Source organism: Neopelma chrysocephalum, unplaced genomic scaffold (genome assembly GCF_003984885.1).
Source record: "Neopelma chrysocephalum unplaced genomic scaffold, ASM398488v2 Primary Assembly neopelma1_63, whole genome shotgun sequence".
Lineage (NCBI taxonomy): Eukaryota > Metazoa > Chordata > Aves > Passeriformes > Pipridae > Neopelma > Neopelma chrysocephalum.
The window spans coordinates 4954664-4972831 of NW_020897720.1; the positions used below are offsets into that span (position 1 = coordinate 4954664).

The 18168-nt window shown below is 46.8% G+C and overlaps 1 protein-coding gene across 1 annotated transcript; it reads left to right on the forward strand.

Annotated features, from left to right (window-relative positions):
- Positions 1–2402: 2402 nt before the first annotated feature.
- SPRY4 (sprouty RTK signaling antagonist 4) lies at positions 2403–17266 on the forward strand. The gene is made up of 2 exons (XM_027682850.1): positions 2403–2540; positions 12811–17266. The coding sequence occupies exon 2, from the start codon at positions 12857–12859 to the stop codon at positions 13748–13750; it is 894 nt and encodes a 297-aa protein (XP_027538651.1). The 5' UTR covers positions 2403–2540; positions 12811–12856; the 3' UTR covers positions 13751–17266.
- Positions 17267–18168: the final 902 nt, after the last annotated feature.

Consider the following 18168-nt stretch of genomic DNA (forward strand, 5'->3'; position numbering starts at 1 on the left):
CTGCTTAAAAAGGTTCCATCAAGCTGCAGCGATACCAGCAATATTCCAAGTTTTCTCTCCCTAGAACCATACAGCCAGACCCCATTTCCTCCTCGCCCCTCCACACGTGAATAATAATTTTGATTTCCTTTTTTCAGTTTTATTGCTGGGGTTTTCTGTCAGGAGGGCAGGGTCTGGCTGGGCTGTGCCTGGAGCTGCTGTGTAATTACAGCGTCAGCCTTCCCTGCTACCACGGAGCCGTTTGCCGTCGCCACGCAGGCGGCCGGGTCTCGTGGGGAGATGCTCAGTGTACTGCAACAAAGGACTTCCCCCCGTGTATTGTGCATGTGGCCCTGGAATACAGAACTCAGCATTCAGAGATAAAAGCCTTTAGTTCAGAGACGCTTGACTCTCCCACTGCTGCAATGTTACTGCACGCTGGCAGCACTCAAATCAAGGTGCAGAATTTATCCTGTGCCAGTGGTGTAAAATGATGGGATGAGAGATTTTTATTTTTTTTTGTGCTCAGGAATTCGATTCTCTCAGCTTTGAGCTGGTTTCCAGCACTAAATATAGCGAGATGTTATTTTTTAATTTTTTTCTCTGTATAAGCTTTTTTTAAAATTGCATTTTCTTCCATTATCTATTTATTTGCCAGTTTCCAAAATCATAGACATCGAATTTCTATGCCTGGCTGTCCTTCCAGCAAAGAACATAACCAGTAACAAAGCAACATTTTTACCAACCACATTCTATTTTATTTTCTACCCATCTAGTGGATTTGAAGGCTAGTAACATTTTATGTACCCCTCTGGAAAAGCTGTTCTTTAGAGAGTCTCCATCTTCTGTCCTTTCCTTGTTAAATTGTATTTGCCCATGACCCATAACACGGCTTCCACTTGGAAACATCGCTGCCCTCAGAGACAAACACACATGTAGCTAAATGATCAGCCCTAAAGCACACACTCTTAGAGGGAGAAATCTTTCTCGGAGAAAGAGATCTTCCTTGTTTCGTATCTGCAGTAAAATACATTGTTCACATTAGAACGAAAAAAATAAAAGGTATTTTTTCAGCGTTGTGCAAGGTTTTAAATATACATGCCATAAATATGGCAGGAAATGAACAGGGTCTTGGTTTGTACTCTGCAGATGACTCTTCCAATATATTAAAAATGCATCATTAATGCATTTTCAGCGTAAAGCAACCTGTCTCTGAGGATCCTGAGGGACTGCACGCCCCGAGGCCCCACCTGCAGCTGCTTCCGCGCCAGCTGGGAACTGAGATCTCCTTTTGCTCAACGGAACTGGAGCACGTAAAGACATTTCGGAGCTCTCGGCACACGCCTCGGGCAGGGTTTTCAGGGGAGCTCAACATGGAGCAGCAGAATAGCAGTGGTTTGCAAAGGATCATTAGAAAATCTGGCCCCGAGGACCTGCCTCCCACAGCCTGCGGAGCACTGGGGTGAGGTCCGACAGGATGTACAAAAAGCTAAACATTGGGCAAAATTGCAAAGCTGAGAACGGCACATAAATGGCCTCACGTCCATGAAACGGATTCTGGCTCTCGATGCTTTTGCGTAACCTGCACAGGTCTAAGCCCCCTCCTCTTCTTCTCAAGAGACAAGAGCCATGAAATAAACCTACAGGCTGCACACACAACACGCAGCTGGGGTTTGTGCTTGCATTTTCATCTAGGTATTGCCACAAGCCGCAAGGCACAGGGGATGGACCGGGGTGTGTGACGATGCTGCAGTGAAAGGAACGAACCGCAGGTCTCAAACGGGGAAACGAAGCCGAACGCTAAGGGAGAATCATTCCCATCTTCTCATTTACATCCTAAAACCGGGGATCGCCAGATCCTCCAGCCCAACGCGTCCCTGTCTCCCGCGGCCGCACAAGCGCGGGACACCCCCGGCTCCCACCGAGAAGCGCTGCCAGAGCTGCCGCCCCTCTGCCCGCTGCCGGCGGGGATGTGGCCGGCCGGGGGGGGCGGCTGGGGAGGCTGGGGGTGCCCGAGGGGCCGGGGGCACCCTCACGGCTGTTCCCCGGGAAAGGACCAGAGGGTGGTAGGGGGTGGGTCTCGGCGGTACCCCCCCGGCGGCGGGGAGCGCGGTGCCCCCCACCCCCGCCGTTACCTCCAGCCCCGGGCGGGGGGCGCGGTGCATGCGCAGCTGCCGCTGCCCTTCATTCATAAAAAAAAAAAAAGGGGGGGGGAAGAAAGAAAAAAAAAAACCACAAAACCTCGGGAGCCGCATCCGCGCTCCCCTCCAGCCCCCATTCATAAAAGGCAGCGGAGCATGCGCGGTGCCGCCGCGGTGCCCACCCATTCATAGAGTCGGGCGGCCGCGCGTGCGCAGGAGCGGCCGCTGCCCTCCCATTCATAAACTAGCCATTTTCCCAGGCAGGCGGCGGGTGCAGCGCCGCGGCCGCCGCTGACAGCGCCGCGCTCGCAGGTCCCTGCCGCTCCTGCCAGGATTCTCCCGGGTCCGGCCCCCCTTCGCCCGCCTCGCATTTGGGATTAACTCGCCTATGGAGAGATGGTCTTAGCTGAATTATTTAAAGTAAGTACGAGATCGGCGCTTGCGAGCGATTGTTAAAATGTTTTAAGTAGAAAAAGCCAAGCCGGCTCCCCGAGGGAAAATCCTGCGCTCGTTCTAGATGTGTTTGGCTGCTCCTTACAGATCACTGATCATGAGCATGTTTCTGGCTATGACTTTTCTAACAGTGATTATCTATAATTATGTACAGTGGAGAGCTGCCTGGTGCTTCCCAACCTAAAGGAGACTTGGCATTCTGGAGAAATATCCTGTTTCTTGCAGAATTTCCATTTGTGTCCCTGCGTCTCTGATTTATACCTCTTTTCTGCGTTCTCCCATCAACATCTGCATTTGCTGTACATATATGGCAGGCAGGTTTCACCACACTTGTGTCGGGTTTGTTTGCAGGGTTTTACAGCAGAATAAGGGTCTTTTTTCTGCTGATGGGGTGTCCTTCATCCCTTCTTCCTTCCCCTAAAAGGAGCATAAATACATGGTCACCTGGCCTGACAGGTCAGAATTGGATATTTCTTGCTATGGAATATGAAAATGGATTATACGCATTTCCTCTCTTTTCCAAAGCCCTGTCTTGTTAGTGTCAAGTAGTTCTGAGCTGTCTCCATAATAGGACACTTCAGAGATCAGCCACTCGTGTGTCAGACCTTTCCTGCATGACCTTTGCTCTTCAGCATTTTATTTCATACAAGTCTTTTTTCCTTTTTTTGGCCTCAGTGCCTTATTCCATCACTGTTGTCTTCCCTGTCTTGCTGTACACTTGTTTAAAATCTGGATGGGTGATGTATTTTAGAGGCTAGGTGAGTAATAAAAATGTGTACCTGGAATAATTTCATATAATATATGAAACATACTATATGTGGAGGAAAAACCTGCCCTGGCTGCTCTTCTCTACCAACTGCGTAGCAAAGATAAGACAGGATTTTATTTTCTGGTACCAGTCCTGGCGTCACAGGAGAAAGACAAGCCTAGAGACGACATGTTCTGAAAATTCATTATCAGGAGGGGAATGGAAAAAACAGAAAGGGGCATATAAAAGGCACAAAGGTCTTAGAGGAAAGCGGGACTGGGAATGCAGACCTTGGAAATGGAAGTGCAAATGAATATCAGTGTTAATCATGGGGAGAAAGGTTTCACCCTTTTTCTTCGAGTGACCAAGGTTCTGATTTCATGATTTAAATCTTTTATAGCCCAAAGTTTTTCCTTAAAGGGTGAAGGAGAGAAAGGAAGAGAAAAGGAAAAGCATCCCTGCATTATCCAGAGTGGAAAAGGCATGTTCTAGATTGTTTAAAACTTCTCCAGCTGCTGCCTTTCTTCCATACCCTGCCAAGGGGAGAGTATGGCTAGAATCAGCTCAGAAATTGCTCTTTAATTGGGTAAAGAGAATCCCAGCTTTCCCAATATTAAAGCTTCCCCTCTCTCCCTTTATTTTGGGTTAAAGAATAAAGCTACAATTTGTGCACAGAATCACAATGATCCTGAGGACTGGCTTCCCCCTTCTCCATATAAAAATGAATGATAGCAGGAGGAGGGGTTGTTCTCAGTTATTGGAACCCCACTGGGGATGTCTCGTTGATAAATGTGCCGTTTTCCATGGGCTACTGTGTTTTCTGTTGCTGGAAGGGACTCTATATTGGGATTATAAAATTAAAAGGACCATTTCTGAATACTGCAGTCCTTTTGAAATTCTCCATGAGGTAGGTGCAGGGGAGAAATTATTTGCTCTCCTCCCAAAACAGCAAAACAAAAGCTGTTTTCCTGGAATCATGACTAATTCCCAAATCACACTGGGAAATGCAACACCTCAAAGAGCAATTCCCATCCCCCCCCAGGCCAAAAAAAAAATTCTGGTGAAATAAAATGCACAAGCCTTGCAACACTACAGTAATAATTAATTTGCAGTTCTTACAGTTTTAGGGAAAAAAAATTAACTGTAAAAACAAAAAACTCATTAATCATATTGCCATACAACTTTTCAAATTCAGCCCAGTACTAAAAACTGCCTTTTTATAGGCAAACAGTTGCACAAATGTTTGGGGTTTATCCCTTTTAAATGCAATACAACATATTTCCTTAAGGAAATACAAAATCCAACTAATATGGTTATCATTTAGTACTATTAGCTTAATGCATCATATCTGAACTTAATTTTCTGACCTTAAAAGAAATGTTCTTATCCAATAAAAAGCTTTGACTAAGAAACTTGAGTGCCCAGAGATCTGAATGTTAGTGGGCCAAAATGTGCTTTATTCACTCGCACCATAGGAACAGATTTCAGCTGGACAGAGACAGCTTCTTGGAAGTCTACAGGTCTCATTTCCCAGCTTCTGAATTTCCATGCTCTGGCAAGAATTTAGTGTCTCGTTTTAAAAATGGCAGGTTTCCCTAATAAGCTTTCTAATTTTTTTCCCCCTTATTACTTGTAGAGAAAATTCTAGCTGGCCTTAGCTAGATAAGGCTGCTAAGGAGGGGAACAAAAAGAATGCGTGTCAATATTTTGTTAATATTAATACACACTTTACAGGAAAAAAAAGCTGTTTTTTTCATTTTTTTATAGCTTTTACAGTTCAACTCAAAATCCAGACAGCCTAACTCAGTCTTAATGAACTCCAACCTTATGAATTATTCTTAATCCCACATTAAAAACATGTGCTTGCTGCAAGGTCTCCTTTAACTCCAAGTGTTGTCTCCCTCAATAAAAGCTTTTATTGAAGCCTTTGACTTGCATCAGGAGCAGCGTGTCCCTTGCCACAAGAGGATGTCCTTAATTCCAAACAAAGGCAATCACAGAATTTGCTCCCTTATCACCAGCTCCTCCTCTGCTGGGCCTCAGGAAACGAGTCCTTTATTGATCACTTGGGTAGGAGCGAGCCCTGTCCCTCAGCTCACTGTCCCTCACCATCCTGCCCAGTCCACGCTCTGCCCCAGCCCCAGCTGCCCTACTTGGTGCATCCACTCTCCAAAGCCCTGTAGATCTTCCCCTTGCTGGTAATTTTTGACAGCAAGGATTGCCCTGATACCAGACACCCTGGCTTCATTTCCAGTGCCCATCCTGGCTATTCCCTCATTTCCAAACAGCTGTAGGGAGGAGCTGTGGACCGCTGATGGGTCCTGGCCTCCAAGCACTGTGCAGAGCCAGCAAAGGGGTTTGTGCACTTCCCAAAGCTCAGGTGCAGCTATGACCAAGGTTCTAGAGAAGATTTTTAACCAAACCACTGGAGGAGAGAGACTAGTTGGGATCATTCTGGTTTTGCACTGGTTACCATCAATTCTAAACTGTCTTGACTTGCACAGACCTTGAAATATATATGCCTGCCCTTGGAATTATACTTCTTCAAAGTATATTGTTTTCAATTATGCTAATTTCTTCTCTTAAGACTAGATATTCTATTGCTTTTCTTGTTTTCTTCCTCTGGCACTATTGTTTCAGAAATTTGTGTGTCCCATACAGCAGAGAAAATAGACGGATTTCTGCAGTTCATTTACTCAGCTATTGCTGCCTGTATGTTAATGAGGTGACTGTAATGCCTCTTCCAGAGACTGTAATTCAGCTTTTTCATTGATAAAAGAATCATAGAATGGTTTGTGTTAAGAGCGGCCTTAAAGCTCATCAAGTTCCACCCCCCTGCCCTGGGCAGGGACACTTTCCACTAGACCAGGTTGCTCCAAACCCCGTCCAACCTGACCTTGAACATTTCCAGGGATAAGGCAGCTACAGCTGCCCTGGGCAACCTGTGCCTCAGCCCCCTCACAAGGAAGAATTTCTTCCTGATATCTAATCTAATACAGGACTAGTATCATACTAACCAAGAGGAGGTGTGATATCTGGCTGTTAGGTACCAAGACTCAGAGCTCTGTGGTCTGACCCACCGTCACTGACCCACAGCAGATCCCCAAAGGAACAGCTGATGTCTTACCACCATCCCAGTGCAGGGCCCCATCGGGCAGGGCTCAGCCTTTCATCAATCCATGATAACTTTTCTGTCCCTTCTTCACAAAAGCTTGTGATTCTTCAATAGTTGGAAAATTCTTGGAAACCTGTAATTGAAAATTCTTATTGAAAACTCAGTTTTGCTTTACTCTGCTTATGGTATGTTGGACTTGAAGATCTTAAAGGTCTTTTCCAACCCTAAGGTGGCTTGTTGCACACCACTACTCTCCATCTCCCCAGCACCATTATAACCATTATGATTTATAATATATATAATGGTCCCAAAACTGGCCACCACTGCCCTGGCAAAAGGCAGCATGGCACACCAGCCGGTTCAGCAGCTCCCTGATGTTACGGGGCACAGGTCCAGGCTCAAGAAAGGAGCCAGCAGTGATGTTACAGAACATGGAGAGGACAATTCAGCACCAGCAACCCCAGGAGAAATCTTGGTTTGCTGAGGCAAACACCTCTTCCCTGCCACTGGTGCTGTTCAGACACAGCAGAAGGGATGGGTTGCTTACGAGGTGTAATTAAGGTGTAATTAATTAGAAAGAGATAAAGTGGCCCCTGATCTGGTGCTCACAGCTTGCTAGGAACAGAAGGGGTTTTGGTGGCTGCATCACTTCCCTGACTGTACTGGTGGCCTCTCTCTCAGCAAACAAACACCAAGCAGCACATTTGGGGCTTTTGGGGTTTTTTTTCTATGACATTTAAGGTTCACTTTAGACATTTGCGTGTCAACAACCCGCGTTGAAATTCTCCACATCTTTAACAAAAATGGGTTGGGTAAAACTGTGGTGCATTGTCCCTGGTGCTAGGTGGAGAGGAGGTGGTTGTGGAAGCACGTTTTCCCATTTTCCTGTTGACTTCACTGCGGGCATTGAGGAAGTATCAGTCACAGCAGCCAGGTTGTCCAGGATTGCTTCCACATGGGACCCACCTCTGCACTCGAGTCCCTTATTCTCATGATTTTTTCATTACCACAAACATCTGGAATGTTGTTAAACATGTGAGAAAGAACTTAATAAAATTAACTAATGGGTAACTGAGACAATTATAAACGTTACACATTTCTGCACTCACTGGATTTTTAAGTCAAGATCCATTTTGTTTTTCAGTAATTGGAAGATGTGTTGTGCAACTCTACTTTGAAAATAAAGATGTTAGAACCTTATTGCTTCAAAAATTGTTCTGAAGACATTAATGAGAACAAACTTTCCCGGGGGTTTATATGACTTCTCATGGAATTGCCTACAAGGATGTAGCTTTCTCTAAAATTATGTAGGCAAGTCCAAAAACCTATTAAAACATAAGATGCCTTTTGTTTTAATTTCATGTGATTAAAGAATCTTACAAAACTTTCAAGTCTAAAATAATACCAAAACACTTTACAATAACAGTTGCTTTCCTACAACTTTAGGACTTGTAATTACCCAGTACAACAGTAATTTTAAATTGGCAATATCTTGATGAAGAGATGAAACAAACACTGCAGCACGTGTATGAACTTGACTTTTGAGTCCAATTTTACTCCCTTAGAAGGAAGTATATTTTGACTTGAAAATTGTATGTGGTGAGTCCCTGGATGGCATGGCGGAAGAGAAATTTTTCTCTGCATGGGAGTTTGTTGACATGTCTGCTTTGAAAAGAAGTTCATTGTTTCATTTACCTCTAAAGAATGAAAAATTACCAATGTAAGAACATACTCTTGAATTTCTCTTCCTATTGTCTACTTTAAGAACATTACCTGTACAATTGCAACCAGTGAATTCATGCCTGTGTTAATGCTATATCTGTAATTACCAATGATGAAAAATTAATTAATTTTGTATTCAGTATAGCTTTTTTTCTCAATTGAAATACACTAGTGCAGTGGACAACAAAGGCACTGCATAAAGTTTCATAGCTTTTGCTAAGTTATGGTGCTTAAGTATCTTAAATCCCCTATTCTACTTTACTATCCCTTCTCTTTATCTACAATTCTCTGTAGATGACACATCTTGTTATATTAAATCTATTCAATCTGAGCAATGAATTCAATATCTGCAAACAATACACAGCTGCCCTTGCCATCGTGACCTTCAGTCCTTTCTTAGCACAGCCAATGAGCCCCCCCAGCAGAAATGTTCTTCCCTGGGGCGTTTGACATTGGCAGTTCATCTCTAGTAGCTGTCCCTGTCTTTATGAGCCACGGTGGCTCCACAGGCAGCTTCAGGCACTCTAGTTGAAGAGAGAGGGAGATGGACAGCCCAGCCTGTTCTTTCTTCCCTCCCAAACCAAGTGGCTCGTGTTTGTCACCACATCTACCCGGGGATGCTCCACACACAGTGTCCAGCTCCAGCCAGATGCTCAATTAGGTCACTCCAATGTCCAACACAACACCAGCAACTACAAGACACCACCGACCACTCTGAACCCTCTCCTTGCTCAATTGCCTTCAGAGCAAGAAGCCTCAAAATTATATCCCTTCAGCTCTTGCCCTTTTTCAAGGTCTAAAGTTCTGCCAGGTCACCCCAAACATTACCAGTGTTGCTGCTTGAGGCAACCTTGTCCTTGCTGACAAACACCCCACGTGCACAGTGGTTCCTGGTGGGGAGGTGAGGGGAGTGGTGTCTTGCTTCTGGAGGTACAACAACCAGAAAAGGTCAAGTCTTGGAGGATAGTCCACAGAAGTCACCAGGGTCCATGCAGGTATCCAGGCAGGCACATCGCAGCATGTGAGACTCCACAGGAATTATCTGGCTTCTTGATTTCCTTCTGCTCCAGCACAAATCCTTAACCTGACTAGATTCCTCCTTTGCCATGAGAGATGGAGCCCTGTGTGCCCAGTGCCCTTTGCTGAAATCTTTCCTTTCGTGGGATGCAGATATAGGGCTTAAAGCACAAACAGCTGATGGAAAGGTGTGCTCATGGCACGTGCCAGTGGACATACACAGACAAAAAATTGAAGCAACCACACCATAAAATATTGCCATTGTTGTCATCTGGGCAGATCCCAGGGGAGAAGAGCCTCTTTGCAGGATGAACACCACCCAGCTCACTCTCGAGTTCAGCACTTGAGGTGTTTGATCTGGATCTGTCACCAGTGATCTCACTGCACTGCTGGAATTTCTGGTGACAAGACCAGCAGCAGCAATGTAGTCATGGTCTTTAGAAAATTCCATAAATATCAGAAATATTTGTCTGTTAAGAGTAGCTTGAAAGGGGAGAGCATTTAACTGTGGAAACCCTCCACACAGGAACAAGAGGGCAGGGCAGAAGTTGAAGGACCATGTGTCCAAGCACCAAAAACTGGTGCCTATCTGTGGTGTTTCAAGGCAATCTTCAGCCAGAGAGACACTGTGTCCAGAGCAGGGCTCTGGGAATTGAGAGATCTGGATCTTATTTGTCTGTCTTCACGCCAGAGGTTTTTATCCAAGTCAACCCTGTGCCCAGACACCTGCAGGGTCTTTGAGTTCACAATGTCAGGCTTCCCTTGCCCTTCAGAAATAGTTTGCCTGGTAAAAAGACAATTTGAAACTGGTTTATAATGAAAAAAGTTGATTAATCACTTCTAAGATTAACTATCCTAAAGTGTGCTGTTTAGTGCAGGGTCCCTCTCCTTTCTGTGGTAATTAACTCTGAAATCTTGATTAGCATTATCTCAGATAAGCCATCTTTAAGGTCTGCCTGCATATGGCCATGTCTGTGTGCTGGGGGTTGGGTGTTTTAAGAGAGCCTGTGGCTATAATCCCTCACCAAATTAATGTGGTGACATGACTTCCATGTGATGGCATTGCTGGCTCTGGACCATCGAAGTGACTACAGAGTTAATCTAAAGCCTAAATCTAAATTCCAACTCCAAGAGTGTTGCTCTCCAATGCCAGGGAGAGGGACTCCCCACAGCCATGCAGAACACCCTTAATGTGCCACCCTGGGACAGAGGTGCTGTCCTGGGCACAACCAGGTCACTGACTGGGCAGAGCAGCTCTTTTCCACACATGTGCTGTCACACAGGGCACCTTAAAATAAATGATGCTCCATGGATACAGTTGAAACCTGGTGAGTGGAGCAGATTCCAGAGAGTTGGTAACAAGTGGAAGTGAGCACAGAGCCCTATGCTAGAGGTGATTTAAAAATTCTGGAGAGGCCACGAAGGCAGTGCTGGCAGGGACGTGAAGGATCAGACAGGCTGGTAACACTGTGCAGTGAGCCACCATTTCCTCCAGCTACCTTCCATCTAAGATCAGCTCTGTTGCACTTACTCTTGGCAGCAAAAACAGCTGCATCTTTCTCCTTAAAAAAAAACAACCCCCAAAAAACCTGTGAAATCAAAATATCTCTGCAAATGTAACTGATACAGAACTGATGATTTTGCTAAACTCTGACTTGCAGCAAATACTTTTCAGATCATGACACTGGATTTTGATGCACAAAAGAAAATCAAATTCTTTTCCCCCTGCATGTCCCATAGTTGTCAGAATCATTGCTTCCTTTTGTTTTTTACATACAGTAACTAGGAATAGATGCTTTAAAAACTCTCTTGTTCCTCCAGTCAGGATGTCAACGAGCTATGAATAATGAAATAAAAAAAAAAAAATTTCAAATGAATGGCTAAGACCCAGCAGAGAATTTAAACTGGGGGAAGAGAAACAGCATAAGGGCTGCATGACAATAATCATCGTTACTGCTCGATAAAGCACTTCTTCCTGCTGGTCTTGTGCAGCGGACAAAAGGAGCGCGGCAGGCCGGACGCGGTGCCGGCATCCCCAGGCGGCATGTGCCGTCCTGCCCACGCTCCGGCCCATCCGGCGTCAGCCCTCCCTCCCTCCTATTGATCCCGGGAGAAGCAGCACATTTTCAACCCCAAATGCCAAGTGATCCATCAAAGCAAGGATTTGCAAATATAACCGCGGACCCTCGTAGCATTTTTCAGTGGGTAAAAAAAAGCGCTTCCCTTTCTCCTTCCAAAAATGCTTAATTAGTTCACACTCCAATTTTTGAAGTGTTGTGTTAATTTTAGGGGGGATGTCCTCTTGCAGAAGTGCACACGTTTACTCACACACACACTTCTCGTATATAACTTGTTGTAGATGGATGCAATTTTTTCCTGATATTTTTTCAGATTGCTGTGATATTAAAATCATAGAATCATTTCAGTTGGAAAAGACCTTAGGATCATTAGGTCCAGCTGTTAACCCAGCACTGCCAAGTCCAAATCTTTCACGCTGTTGGAGAAGGTTAATTTGTTGAATACAAACAACTGGCAATGTTCACTACTCCCTTTTTCTTGATACCAGCAGCTTTTCCCCTCCTGTGACTTGCTCTGAAGCTTTACTCACCCCTTCTTTCAACTGATCTCCAGCATTATATTATTTATGAATAAAGGTCACCCCGTGAGGAAATGGCACATCTACTAGAAAACAATGTGCACTTTCTAAATTTGAACCGAGTCGTTTCCGTTCTTTGATTTAAGTTTAGTTACTTCCTGTGGTTTCTTGTCCTACGCCGCTGCTGAATCTTTGGATTGACTCCAGGATAAATTGCACTCTTTCAATGAAATTAGAAACTGCGGCAATAGACGGCTCAGCCAGAACGGCTGGTAAACAGCACTTGAGCTAAATATTAGTGCACTTAGTGGGCTGAAGAAGTGTCTCATTACCTGTGTGAGGTGATGGATCAAGCCAGACCCATGTGGGTGCTCTTCTGGGTGCTGCACCATTGGCTCCCACCGTGGTTTGCCACCGGACAAGATGCTGAGCAAGCGCTTCCACCTCCCGCGGGAGAGATGAAGCAGCCTTTGGAATCAGCAGCTTCCAGTGGAGATGGGACACTTCTTTACCAAAACCAAGTCATCCTCCCACAGGCAGATTCTGGGTTAGCAAGGACAGGTGTTCAGCCCCACGCTCCGAAGCACCTTTGTACCACGCCAATGCTCTTGCAAGCCACAATCTTGCATCAGGTTTTTTAGAGATCAGGGTCAACTGGGAAAAACCCCCAAAGCTTAGATAAGTCATTTCAGGGAGTTTGCTGGCAAACCCACATGTGTATATACACCAGTAGCCCTGAGATGTGCTTTGCCTCAGCAAAACCCCTGAGTGGGCAGTTCAGGAGCCTGCTGTGACAGCAACCCTCCCAGGACCAGAAGCCAAGGTTAGGGAGAGAAACACAGTAGCAAAGGAAGAGGGAGGCATTTTATACCTGGGCAAGTGTTCTGACTCCCTTGGACTCAAGTTTACCTTGTAAGACCTTCTACATAACAACCAGTCTCGGTGAGGATCCCTGTTGGGCTGGGCTTGCAGGATACCTCAGTAACCATGTGCTCCTTCTCTCTCCCCACCCGTTTTCTTTCTCCTTTCCTTCCCCCAGGATACTTAAGCACAGATTTTTCACCAGTAGCCAGACTGCTTTCTCAATGGAGCCCCGGATCCCCCACAACATCACCGTCGTCCCCAACTCTGTGATGGTCCAGCCCCTGCTGGACAGTCGGATCCCCTATGGGCGGCTGCAGCACCCGCTCACCATCCTGCCCATCGACCAGATGAAGACAACCCACATCGAGAACGACTACACCGACAACCCCACCGCCTCCCACCTGGCAGCCCAAAAGCGTCCTCGAGGCCCCCAGGAACTGGTCTTGACCAACCAGCACCTGCAGCGCTGTGAGCAGGATGTCACCCATCCCTGGATTTCGTTCAGCGGGCGCCCCAGCTCCATCAGCAGCAGCAGCAGCACATCCTCAGACCAAAGGCTCCTGGACCACATGGCCCCAGTGCCTGTGGCAGAGCAGTCCTCCCCCCGAGCAGTTCGCATTCAGCCCAAGGTGATTAACTGCAAACCCCTGGACCTGAAGGCACCTGTGTCTCAGGAACTGGACAAGCACTTTCTGCTGTGCGAAGCCTGTGGGAAATGCAAGTGCAAGGAATGTGCGCTGCCCCGGACTCTGCCGTCGTGCTGGGTGTGCAACCAAGAGTGTCTCTGCTCAGCACAGAACCTGGTCAACTACTCCACCTGCATGTGTCTCGTCAAGGGCATCTTCTACCACTGCACCAACGAGGACGACGAGGGCACCTGCGCCGACCACCCCTGCTCCTGCTCCCACTCAAACTGCTGTGCCCGCTGGTCCTTCATGAGCGCCCTGTCCCTGGTGCTCCCCTGCTTGCTCTGCTACCTGCCAGCCACCGGCTGCGTCAAGCTGTCCCAGAGATGCTACGACCAAGTGAGCCGGCCTGGATGCAGATGCAAAAACACAAACAGTGTCATTTGCAAGGCACTGCCAGAGAGCAAAGGGCCAGAAAAGCCCTTTTGATAGTTTGGGAGGATGGGGAGTGGGAGAAGGCTCCACAGAGCAAGGTGGTGTTGGTTCTTTTTAATAACCTGTGTTCTGAGGAGAACGTTAGCCTCTCGCCTTTGGAGAAAGCAGAAGCAACTATTTCCACGAACTGAAGCACTTTGGGTTATTCAGGGTTTCTGGAACTGGTCACAATTTAAATAGATGGGGCCAAAGGAGGAATGTTAATAATGCAGAGTGAAGGCTGAAAACCTACGTACATCATGAAGTACAGCTGCTTAAAATCTCCCGGTTTGGACGGACGGCTGCTCACGGTGCCTGTGCACCGCAGGAACCATTAACTGCTCGCTTGGCAGGCACGGCCGCACAAGCAATACCCATTCCCAGCTGCAGAAAGCTGCTTTGGATTCATATTCAGGGCGGGCTTCTTGTTTCCGCTTTCCTTCCAAACTCCAACTTGCTACCAGCAGCCTGTTGAAGGTGATGGGGTAACTCCCTCCACCTTCCTTCCCCTCCTGCACACCACTGGAAGGGCTGGTTGCACACACAGTACGTGTTTCTCAAAAGGTTTCTGTGTCCCTCAAAGATTTTTTGAACCAGAAGTGAAGATACATTTTGTTTGTTGAAGGGTCTTTTACCCTTTAGGCATATCCCACCTGGCCACGCTGATTTGGACCCTCTCTTTAAAGCAAGATGGTAGCAGGTCTGCTCCCTCCTGGGAGGAATAGCGGCAGGATGTGTTCAGGCAGTTGTATCAACACCAGGTCCTCCTGCCTGTAAGCTGATCTATAGCATCAGGTTTCACTCAATGGAATATGAATTTTCCATCAACAGTACAGACCCGCTCCAGGAGAATGTTTGCCAAATCCCATTTCTCCGAGGTGTGCGCTCGTTCCCCCGATGCCGGAGCAAAGGGAATCTTAACTCACACCACAGAGCAAAGATGGTCAGTGTTTGTTTCTCTAAACCTCTTAAACTCCGGTAAGAAATCACAAAACCCTAAGTGTACAGTGCACATAGGTGTATTTTTCTAGGGATCTCAATCCAGTACCTCCTCTCCTGGAACAAGCTCTTCTTTGCTCATTAAATATTAAGATTTTTATTTGGTTTTGTCTTAGGGATGAATGGCATTTGCTTGAAGTACAGCCCATTCCCCCATCCCTATTGCTGCTGTTGGACTTTTGCCTCCTCTGTACAAAAGTGTCTTTTTAAATGTAAAGAATGCTTTTAATGTTTATTTTAGTGTTAACACACTCTAGGGAAAGCCAGGGGAGGGAAGAGAGCAAAGTTAACAAATGTGCCCATGGTTTTCAGCATACAAATATCATTGGCTGTGTCCATGTCCTAGGGCTGGTTCTACCTTCCCTTAGGATGCAGTAGCCCCCCCCCCAAGGATGCCATAACCCCTCTCTCTTGACAACTACAAGGTGCTAAACAAAAATCTTTGTCCAAACATGCAACACTCTAATGAGTAGGTAGGTACTTGTTGCATGCAGAAAACTGATCTAGTATCTTTTTGCGTTCTTAATTAGAGGAGATTTCCTCAGTAAATGCACAGCAGTGACAGTGAAATGTCATCTCTAATTAGATAAGCAATAGGCAGAGCTCATGTAGCATTTCCAGGAATCCCGTTGGCTTGGTTGTGATACGGCCACTGTGAGGGGTTGGCAGGAGTGCACTAATGGGACTCTGGTGTCTTTGGTTTTCAGCTCACCTGGATGACTTGGGGTTTAGTTAAGTTTAATTGTAGATATTTATTGAAGGGGAGATTAAAAAAAAAAACAACAAACTTTCTATATTTATAACATTTGTTAGCTTGTACATGATAAATCATACAAAAAGGGAGATGATGTCTGTTCCTAGATAACAGTTCCTATAATTTAGCCTCATGTTAACTGTATGGGGACACCAGGAAGCAGGTGGGGATCCAGAGCTGTGTTTATTATCTTGCACAAATTGGAGGGGAAAAGATAACAGGAAAACCAACCCCAAACTAGCTGAACTATTGGTTGAATGTATAAGGTATTGTAGTTAATAAGAGAAATCATTTTCCTAAGATGCAAACAGACTAGAAAACACAGCAGAAGAGGCATTTACCTGCTGCCCTCCTCTGTTGGGACCACACGTCCAAATGGCCTTCACCCAAAGTTGTTTTGCTTTTGTGACCCTCTGTCCCTGGCTGTTCCTGGGGGATTTGTGCTGAAAATCCGCACTAGCAGAGCCCATGGCTTGGCTGCATGGTCCTTGTGAGCAAAGACAACGCTGGAGTGGTAGCCACTGTGCCAATCTACACTCATGTACATACACCCAGCAATCCCAGACGGATTTCCTTTCATTGTACATAGCTGTAAACTATTTCTCTGTTGGTTTGTTTTAATATATAAACCCTGTTAGCTGATCCCATGCTGGAAGGCTGTAAAGCGTTAGTGGATGTGTTAGAGCAGTGGTCAATGTAGCAGAGCGACCCTCCCTCTTCTCCTCAGCCCCCGGCACAGCCGTCAGACTCTGCTCCATCAGCCCCCAGCCCAAGGCACGGCAAGAAGGTGCTGAGCCCTGTGCAGAGCACTCGGAAAGGGGCAGGTTCGGCCACAACTGGGGCTCTGCCGGCGGCACTGGCGGAGGGTACGGAGGGTACGGCTCCTGTCAATAATGTCCTTATTCCCCTCTCTTTCCCCACCCCAACACCTCCATTCCCTCATCCCCTTTGAAGGTACTTGGGTCTCCTGCCACCCCTGAGATGTCCTTTGGTCACGGTGCCCTTTCACCTCACCCCGGTGCGAGCACAGCGTGGCAGCTCTGCCACCCTCCCACGGGCTGGGTCCCCCCACTAACAGAGGGACGGCTGCTAATCAGCACAAACCTCAGGAGTGATGTTGGCTCTCCAGCCACGTCACCATGGTGGGGTGACCATGAAGGCAAGAGTGGAGGTGAGGGCAGGTTTTCCCCGGACAGGTGCCGTGGCACCGCAGCGCGGTGTTGGAGGAGGAGGGGAATGGCAGGGCTCCTGCACTGCTAATTACTGCAGCACTGCTAATTGCTGCAGCAGGTTCATGCCAGGGTTTGTCCTCTGCCCACACACAACAGCCCAGAAAGCAAGAAGGGGTGACCTGACAGTGCTGGCAATGCCACACCATGGCCCCAGCTTGAGCTCAGCACCAGCAGAGCAGTTTCAACAGACAAATAAACCCTCACTGCACCCACTGGGCACAAGGAGCACCTACCAAATTTGATGCTCCCCAGGCACCAGCTTTGCCACCCAGATGAGCCCTCACCCTTCCTCAGCACTGGGTATTCCCTTCCCCTCCCACGCTCAGACACGCTGAGAAATGTTTTCCCCTTCTCCTCTTACCACCCCACCACATGTACACCCTGAAATGTTACCACAGAAGGTTTTTCTTTGTATAGAATATTTATTTTGAAGCTCTATTTTAATAGTATTTATTTTAGAAAGTCTACTATTGTAAGAGTTCTTCTGTTTGTGAAGAAAAACAAGTACTGATGAATGTACTGATCTAGAAATTATATATATATATAAATATATATTGTTAAATATATAAATGGCTGTTGTGGTTCTTTAAAAAAAATCCCAAAGAATGTTTATAGCAATTATTCTAAAAATACAAACTAAGAGTAGACCAGAATTGGTTATTTGATGCTCTCCAGACTTGCCAAGGAACTGGGGTGATGCTGGGATTGCCCTGCCCCATGACCTGGCATATCAGGGGCTCATCATCCAATTATCCCACAAATCACCTGCAATGGGAAGAGCCAGCTCCTCAGTGAGGGGAAACACCCTTCTTTGTCCAGTTGTAGGAGTAATTCCTTCCTTCCCTCCACCTCTCAAATATGTCAGAAAGATGCCTGGAAGTCAGGCTGCTTCTTCCACTGGGCTAAAGCTCAACCCTCAGTGTGAAAATTTGGGCTGACATTAAAGAAAACCAACCCCAAAGTCAGCAGCCCCCACCACATAGAGGGATTTTGCCGACCCCCATCCCACAGAGCCTCCCTTAACGTTTCAGACCACTGCCTGCTCTCCTGCTTCTCCTTTCTAGGAACAGAGCCTGTGCTATTTGTACACAGAGCGTTTGGTGATGGGTTCTGCTCCAACACCACCATCACCCCCACAGGGTGAGCAAGCGGGATGAGGGTGGAGGTCAGGAGAAGGCTGGGAGAGCTCTCCCCCCCACACTGCCTTCTCCTGTGCTCATACAGGTGTTAACACAAATAGTGGTTTCCAACAGGTGTAATTTCCACCATTTATGAGTCTCCAGGACACGAGGGGAGCTCCAGGCTTTACACACATTTGGGCTCCCCGCACAGGGCTCCACATCCCACCCCTGATGAGGGGTGTCCCTGCACGCAGGGAGCAGGAGGGGACTGAACCCCTCCTCAGCTCCCCAAGTCATCAGAAACTCTCCCTGTGCTGACACCAGTGT